The sequence below is a fragment of the Leptosomus discolor genome, chromosome 2 (genome assembly GCF_034619465.1).
Source record: "Leptosomus discolor isolate bLepDis1 chromosome 2, bLepDis1.hap2, whole genome shotgun sequence".
Taxonomy (NCBI): Eukaryota; Metazoa; Chordata; class Aves; order Leptosomiformes; family Leptosomidae; genus Leptosomus; species Leptosomus discolor.
Window position 1 is genome coordinate 86,690,108 of NC_141392.1, and position 8,725 is coordinate 86,698,832.

Below are 8,725 nucleotides of genomic sequence, written 5' to 3' on the forward strand. Positions count from 1 at the left end.
AACCAGTGTCATTCTCAAACTGGAGACAAGGGTTTATGAACCACCCAGGCTAAATGACTGCATGTGCCACAGACAAGCCTGAATACGTGTAACTTGTAGTAATGTCGCTAGACTAGCGTTAAACAAAAGCACCAGTGCAGCACTTCCAGCGGAGTCATGGCTTTGTAAACTCTGAAGGCGTATTTTATGGGAGTTGAATAAATGAGATTTTACCACTCATGGGGAAAAAAGCTGGAGAGGAATGCTCCCCCCCCTCTAAGTTAGGGGATGCATTCACTGTGCAAATTAATTCCTGAGGATTTTTTTCCAAATGCAGCTGAATTCTTGACCTCCCTGTCGTAGCTCTGATTAACATTTTTCTACATCCTCAACACAAACCAAAAAGTTCACAGCCTTTATGTTGCTGATAACATTCAGCAGTTAGGTACTTTTATTGGATAATATATTTCTCCCTAATTGATGGATGTTCCCTTCATTAATCTTTTCTACGGAATCAGCAACTAAACATTTCCTGCTATCAAAAATATTTAACACTGTGGTTCCTGTTCAACAAGGCAGCATCAGTATTTCACAGTAAATGTTAACATTTTACAACCTTTATCTCTCACTTACCTCCCAGATTCTTTAGGGTAAAGACCAGCATAACATAAAACCGTCTTAGAAATTACAACATAAAATGATTCCCCTTAAACAGTTCGGGTAGGTAGGCATATATTATGAAAAAAAATTAAATAACACATTGTGAAATCAAAATTCAAAGAATGTAAGGGGTTGTAGAAGAAAATAAGAAATATTTTTAACTGCGTGATGGAAGTGTTGAGTTTTTCTACACAAAAATAAAGGTAAATTTATTTCCAAAATTACAATGAAAACCCATCTATAATCTTCAGGCTTCATATAATCTACATGGGCCGTATTTGAGCTCAAAACTGGGTAAAGCAGAAAAAAATCCTGAAGTGTGGCAGGTATCAAATGCTCTATAATGCAAAAGCTTAAAAAAAACCCTCTGAAAACAATTACAAGAACTGCTTAAAATTATAATACTCAGATAAAATATTAATCACCTGAAATAAAATTCAATTTATGTAGAAAGTTACAGCCTCACACAAAGACCACTTCAGAATTCAGCGGCATCTCTGAAGAGGTACTGGTGTAACGGAGTTCAAATGCACACGGGATTTCCAGCTCCTGTTGCATGAGCAGACAGCAGCGCTTTAGCAGAGCACCAAGCCAGCCGTTATTAATGAAGCTGTCTGATGGGCTGAAACTTAGCCACGCGTGAAAACCCAACGACAGATACTTCTGCACTCCATGAAAGCTGATTTTTCAGGACCATCACCACATGACATTTAACTGTTAAAAAAGTAAGCTGGTAGTTAACTTGCACAGTTGACTCCCCTGCAGTTCTGCACAGCCTTGCACCGAAGACTTTAAACAGATTTTCATTATCTAACCAAAATGCAGTACATTCGGTTTCCCTACTCTGAACACAGAATATTTCATAAGCAATTTATTTAATTCCTGTACAGCAGACACACGACCAGCTGGTAACACATCCACTGAATTTGTTCATCTTCTTCCTTCAAGGCTGTTCACTTTAAAAGACTTTATACTACATTGCAAAGAAGTCCTCCAAACGCGACACTAACGTTATTGTTTACTGGCTCTAAACTCAAACCAGTCCTATGTTCACGTAATACAATGCCTCGCCTTCAGGGAACTGGGATGAGAAATCTGTCACAGTAAAGGAAACCTTGAAAATAAAAATCCCTGTATGAAAACACCGCAGAGAGATAAAAACGTGGGAAAGTGACGAAGTGCAGAATACGGTCCTAAGAGACGAAGACGTCCTGATTTTTCACGTGATTTTCTTGAAATGTATATTGCACATAGGCCTCGATTTATAACCCACTGGCCAGGAAGGGACTCAACCGAAAGATCTTAAGATCAAAACATTAAGTGTCCCAACACTTCTGCCAGATGACAACAGAATCAGTGATACTGAAGCAGAAGCCAGGTAAATAAGCTTTGTGTCCCCCCATTGTTTGGAAAGACCGATGAAACACTGTTATCTTACCCTGAAAACCTTTATGGTCCAACAAGGCGTGCAAAGTTTTAAACTTTCTGGCTGAGGAGCCGAGAACTATCAGCACTTAAGTCTAATGGGTTTTGTAATCACCAGGGATGTGTTGGCAATTTCGGGCAGAAACAAAGAGGTGTGTTACATTGGGAAATTTTACCTAGGGTCAGAGTTACCATCAAAACTATGTAACTTGATGTCCGCTCCAAGGGGCAGGGAAGAAGAGAGGCTGTTAAGAGATAACAGGTGGAAAAAAGGACACCTCCTTTTAAACAATGCCAACCTGCAGGGCTGAGGAAACTAGCTCTTGTCAAGCTACTTATCAAGATTCAAGACAATTACAAGTTCAGCTGACAAAATTAACCACTGCTGCCTAAAGCTATGGGGAATCGCTGAAGGCATTTTCCTTTGTGCTTAATGACATTCAGGCCAAAGAAAAAAAGGATAAAAAAAAAGGCACAACAGCAGATTAGTACAACATATACATAACGTAGTAAAGTGGGACTCATGGTCAACTCGAGCCATCCTTAAGCAACATTCTACTAGAATTTTTCTTCACCCTACTACCGTTTGTTAAAGTATTTAGATTAACTACGTATTTAAATTTTAGTTAAATATTAACTAGTATTTAAATGAGGCAGCAAACTGGGCTGTTGCAGTCGTATGCTTACCTTGAGCACGTACTGTCGTTGATCGAGTAACACAGATCCGTTTTGCAAGACAGGGAACCCACAAGTGTTTGGGGCAGACCACAAATTTTGCATGAACTCTTAGTTTAGAACACCACAGCCTAATAGCATCATCATGAAAATTTTGCAACGATATTAATGTCTATAAACAATGCAAAGACATACTCCCTTAGTTTTCAACGACTCTCATTTCAGGGCCATGTTAATGATTGCTGCCAACCCACAGGCAGGGAACAAAGCGATGTGACATAGCAGCAGCAGTCGTGCACATGGGCACGAATGCAGCTAATGCTGCTCACTCCGATCTCTGAAAACACCGCTGACGCTAAGGAACCACCTCGGCTGGGACCTGCTCCTGGCATTTCCTTTGACATCCCCTTCGTTTTCTTCCGACATACACTTCCTCATACGCTAGTGCCCAGAGGGTATTTTTTTTTTCAGTGGATCCAAAGACTTAAAAATGCTTTTCTATTTTAGGTAAATTTCACATTTCCTGCTTTATTAATCTTACTTAAATACTAGTTAGTAAAATAACTGCAAATCTATGTTATCCCAATATGCCTGTCAGACTCATCTATGGTCCAGTTCCTCAAGAATTTTACATCAGAGGAATGCCACTTCTAGCACAGCTATCAGCAAGAGACAAATCCGGTGAAAAACATGACATTTAACTCACCCCATCCATACCTTTCTGTCATTGCTACTTTTCAGTATCAGCTAGTTTAATGACCACTTACTATGAAAATAGCTGAGGAGCATTGCAGCATGAATCTGAATGTGCAATTGCCCAGCTTTGCTGAAGTCTGAGTTTTCAAGAAACAAAAGGATAAGAAACCTAAATATGACAGATCACAAAGGCAACACTTTAAAAAAGAAAACCCAAGGAATTCTTAATGAGCTATTGAATCTCTTAATTTTTTGGATAGTTAAAGGCCGAGAAGTGTAATAGGTAACATATTGTGCTTTGTTCATTAAACCTGTATGGGAGGGTATGGATGGAAGATTTATGCGCTCGCAAGGCTTGATAGCTTAACCAAAGGACATCCAGCAAAGTAAACAAGACCCGTAGCTGAGGGGGTTGAATAGTCACATTCTTGCCTAAGTTCACCCACAGGGCAACGAGGAAGACCTTCAGCCTTCATCCTTACGACCACCAGGAGGCAGAGAAAGACCCCCTAGCAACAGAAGGAACATGCGCAGAGTATCGACCTGATTGCGACATCGCCCGGATTGCGACACCGCGAATACAGGAAATGAGCCTGTATATAATGTGCTTACACGAGACGGGAAGGTGCGAGCCGCTGGCGGAGCGCGGACTCCCCGGCCGCCCAGCGCTGCCTTTGCTCTTGTTCGCTTGCTAATATAATAAAATTTGCATTGGATTTAGACACTTTAAATTGTCCGTGTCTCAACTTATCACAAGAAGGACAAAATATTCCTATTGATGGACTAGAAGGCAATCAAGTAAGTTCACATGAATTAAAAGGCACGCGCACACACACACGCAAGAAAAACAGAGACATGCTTAAGGGGAGGCCAAATTGTTTTATTTAATTTTTTAGTGACCAATTGGATTTTTGGCAGAAAGCTCTGCTCTTTTCTTTTTTTTTTTCTTTTTTTTTTTCTTTAAAGAAATCAGCAGTGCTCAAATTGGTGGGTTGGAATTTCACTCAAATTCCAGTTAATTTTAAAAACAAAACAGATGAACACGAATTCCAGATACTGTTTCCAGAGCAGAGAGCAAAACTTCACATTTGTATGAAAATTCCATGTTTATACTCAATTGGGACACAGAATGTAAAACTATTGTCAGTAGTGCATGAATAAAACATTCACATTTGATCTGGAACCTTTAAATCAGAAAGCTGTACTCTCCTTCCAAAATTTTCATTACCTTGTGCAAATCAAGTCAAGTCTTCATGTGTCAAACACACACTTAAAATTGTCCATGTTTTATATACAAGACATCTACCATTCAGGCAGTGCAAAATACATCCTTTCATAACAAAACTAAAATGTACCTCTCAAAGTATGAACAAGAATATACACATAATACATGATATACACTATGTACACAACCATAAAAAATATAATACAAGGATATTTTTTAACATAAGACTTGACAGTCTTTTGCAATTTTTGTTGCAACAAGGCATGTTTAAGTTTCCTGGATGGAGTTTTGTTTGCCAATTGCTCATGAGATCTTGGAAACTACACTTGAACTTTTAGGAGAGTTTTCAAATGGACTGCCATCAACTCCCTGTTTTGGTCAGACGGTTCAGCTGTGCCACCCACCCAGTGGCTGGGAGGCTTTGGAAGGACACTAGGAGATGGTGGGTCACTAAATTTTGCCCCAGCGTAATTTTCTTTTTGGTTCGCTTCAGTTAGGGTGACAGGTTTCTTGGACTTGGCATTTCTGAAGTTCTCTGTGTTTTTAAGTGGCTTTTTCTCCTGCTTTTGAACTACTTCTGGCGATACAGAATCTTGCCAAAAGTTCTCTATCTTTTTTGCCGAGGCGATCTTTGTCAGCGGCATGTTACATTTAGTCTTCTGTCTGTTAATCTTTGGTTGTTCACACAGGTGTAAACTGTGAACAGGCTGGCTGAAGGGGATGGCAGCCTTCTCAGACTTTCCCATCTTGTTCTTTAAGAACTGCAGAGACAAAGAACTCACGTCAACGCCCCTTCCCTCTCCTCAAGAGGTGCCACCGGGGCACCCGCCCCCTCGGGCTCCACGGCCGGTTCCCGCACCGCCCCGAGGCGCAGCACTGGGGGGGGGGGGGGGGCGCGAAGCAAGATGCTACCAATCGCTTCACGCCGGCGAGGGAGGCAACGAGCCGCCCCCTCCCCTTCCACAGCTCCCCCGTTACACGTAGGCGCCCGCCAGCCCCGGGGCGGGCAGCGCGGCCCTCAGCGCCTCCCCGGCCGCCCTCCCGCCGCCGCCGCCATGGGGCGCTGCGCCCCGCGCACGTCCCGCCTGCGCGCGCACGGGCAGCTGGCGCGCGGCCAGCAGGCTAAATCCGGCTGTTGCTGGGCGCAGCGGCGGGCGCCGATTGGTGGCGCCCAGCAGCCAATCGCCGTGCGCCATTTCTCTCTTTCTCTCTCTCCCCCCCCGCCGCCGCCCCCCCCCCAACTCCGTCCGAACGGGCGTAACGGAAACTCTCCCCGCCCCGCCCCCCTCCCCTCCCCCCCGGTCCGTCCGCACGCACAGCGGGGCGCGGGGAAGGGGCGAGTCGCCCGCTGCCCCCTCCTACGGGAAGGGAAGCGGCGCCCCCCCCCCCCCGGAGTGCGGGAGAAGGGGGGAAAAGTGAGCAGAAGTAGCGGAGCCCAGTCTTTACCTCCTTCCTGAGGGGTTTGCCGGGCGCGGGTCTCGAAGGGGCGGGCGCGGGGGGCTCCTCCGGCGGGGCTTTTACTATGCCGGGGGCGGCCGAGACCGTTGGCAGGGGGTGAGCGCGAAGTTCGCCCGGGCCGTGAGTTCCCAGCGGGGTCCTTCTCCCGAGGCCGGTGCGATGCTGTTGGTATTGCTGGTAGCGGCTGGGCAAGAGCCCCGCGGGGCCGGGCCGGATCTTTCCTTTCCTCCGCCGGACTCTCTTCAGCGCGGGCCGAGCGCTGCCCCCCGGGCCCGCCAGGCAGCAGCTCGGCTGGTTCTCGCAGTTGCTGTCCCCTCGCCTGAGGCGCTGCAGAAAAGCGGAGGGCAACCGCCGGGGGTCTTCGGTGCCTGCCGAGATCCGGGCCAGGAAGGGCGGCGGCGCCGTGGTGGTGACCATGGTGGGACGTGGGTACCCAGAGCTATGACGGGAAGAGAGGGTCGGGTCGCTAGGGAGTGTCTGCCCGGGCTTTGTGGGCTGAGATGGTGGCGCAATTGGATCCGCTGCTAGGAGAACATGGCGGGGGAGTGAAAGGAGCAGCCAGCAGCGCCCCGGTGTTGTTACCCGAGCGGGGCACACCCCCTTCAGCCCCCACACCAATCGCCGTGCGAGGATCGGGCGAGCGGCACGCCTCGTCAGAGGGCGCCGCCAATCCCGGCGCAACGGCAGCCTCTCTGGCCCCGCCTCGGCCAATCAGAAGCGACACAAACACTTGGGGCCACGCCCGCTTCCGCAAGGCGCCCAATCCGGGCAGACACAAACAGCCGGCACGCCCCCGTCTCCGAGTCACGGGCCCGCAGTGCGAAGCGAACGGACGGGACGGGCGGTTCTCCTTGCGAGAGCCGCTGGCCAATCGGGCGGCGCACAAACAGCCGCGGTCACGCCCCCGCGCGCCCCGCAGCCAATCGAGGGGGACGTAAACAGGCGGCGGCGCGCCCCCTGGTGGGCGGTGGCGCGCCGGCGGGTAGGCACGCGTCGCCCGCCATGGAGGTGCCGGCGCTGCGGCCCGCGGCGGCCGCCGCCGGGCTCTCGGCCGCGGTGGCGGAGGAGGGACCCGGCCGTGAGGCGACGGGTCGGAGGCGGGACGAGCGGAGCCTGGAGGCGCTGAGCCTGGCTGCCGGCGGCGGGGCTGCGGCGGGGCGGCAGCTGCCGGAGGGGCGGCGGGCGACGCTGGCGAGCGCCCTGGAGCTGGAGGGGACGGTGCTGCGCGAAGGGCGCCTCACCCAATTCGTGGCCAACAACCTGGAGCGGCGGATCCGGCTGAGCGGCGCCCCGCGGGGCGAGCCGGCGGCGGGCGGCGGTGGCTCTATCCCCGCCATCGACCCCGGGGCGCTTCAGGACGTGGTGGCCCTCGCCGGGCAAGTGGCGGCCCAGGTGGACGAGCTGCTGCGCAACGTACACTGCGGCCTGCAGGCCCTGACGGCGCTTAGCGTCGGCTGCATCCAGACCTACCGCGACGGGGTGGAGAGCCTGGGCGAGGCGGCCGACCTCAGCATCCGCGCCATGTACGCGCTGGTGGCGCGCTGCGAGGAGCTAGACCGCGCCATGCAGCCCGTGCCCGCCCTGGCCAAGCGCATCCGCGACATGAAGGGCACCCTGGAGAGGCTGGAGGGGCTCTGCAAGTAGCGCCGCTCCGGCGGGGGTCACCGCCCTGCCGCTGTTCCCGCTGTCACCGGGATGCCGAGCGAGGAGCCGCCGGGACTGGAAAACCGGGGCCCCGCCGCCGCCCTTGCTGCGCCAGCAGCGCGCCCGCTGGGCCTTGGGCGGGTGCTGGAGGGGGCTTCGCTGCTCCAACAAGCCCCTTGGCTTGTCCCGCCCTGCAGGCTTCCCGCCGGGGCTGCCGCTGCCCCTGTCCGGCAGCCCCGCCACCGGGCCCGCACGCCGCGCCTTCAGCTTTCCACCTGTACATCCTTCCTCTCTCTGTGCCCCTGTGCGTGACCAGCCGACATCTGTGGCCAGTTCGCTGGTGTTAATCCGGAGGAAGTGAAATTTTTGCAACCGATGAAGGAAAAGGTCTCAGTTGAAATCGCGGGGTAAATGGCAGACGGTGCTTTTTAGCCTCAGCTCCATTAAAGAATTTGGATTCCTCATGCCTTATGCTTTCTATTTATTGAGGGCCAGGAAAAACTAACCTATCGTAATTAAAAGCAGCTGTTTGGTTGTGTTTTTTTTGTTTTTTTTTTTTTTTTTTTAAACCAGGTTTGAAATGGTTGTGAACACTTGCTTGATGTTTACAGACATAAATGCTTATTTGTAGTTGACTTAGTGCCTGATGAGTAATTCTCACTTCTGCCGTTACAGCAAATAAACATGCAGAACACTGCTGTCTCTTACAGGACACAGTTAGAAGATAAGACAAAATTTAATATATAGAGCAAAGATGCTTGCTTTCTGAGAAGAATATAAAATCCGTGGAAGATAATTGAGATACAGATCAGAACAAATCTTTATGCAAAGTTCTAAATAAAAGCCTTCAGATAAAATATGCTTTGCCTTTATTAGTCTCTACAGTTTTCACAGTGTACAAGTTTAAATGGCATCACTGTGAAATGATGCTGTGATTTTTTTTTTTGTTTTGTTTTTTTTTTT

General features: G+C 49.7%; 2 protein-coding genes across 2 annotated transcripts; one reads left to right on the plus strand and one right to left on the minus strand.

Annotated features, from left to right (window-relative positions):
* Nucleotides 1-4,294: 4,294 nt before the first annotated feature.
* PNRC1 (proline rich nuclear receptor coactivator 1) lies at nucleotides 4,295-6,704 on the minus strand. Its single transcript, XM_086461387.1, has 2 exons — nucleotides 6,107-6,704; nucleotides 4,295-5,421 (listed from the first exon to the last, which is right to left on the minus strand). The coding sequence occupies exons 1-2, from the start codon at nucleotides 6,533-6,535 to the stop codon at nucleotides 4,981-4,983; spliced, it is 870 nt and encodes a 289-aa protein (XP_086317513.1). The 5' UTR covers nucleotides 6,536-6,704; the 3' UTR covers nucleotides 4,295-4,980.
* A 416-nt stretch (nucleotides 6,705-7,120) lies between these two features.
* BORCS6 (BLOC-1 related complex subunit 6) lies at nucleotides 7,121-7,825 on the plus strand. Its single transcript, XM_086460461.1, has one exon. It carries the CDS (start codon nucleotides 7,121-7,123, stop codon nucleotides 7,760-7,762), a length of 642 nt encoding a protein of 213 aa, XP_086316587.1. The 3' UTR covers nucleotides 7,763-7,825.
* The last annotated feature ends 900 nt before the right edge of the window (nucleotides 7,826-8,725 follow it).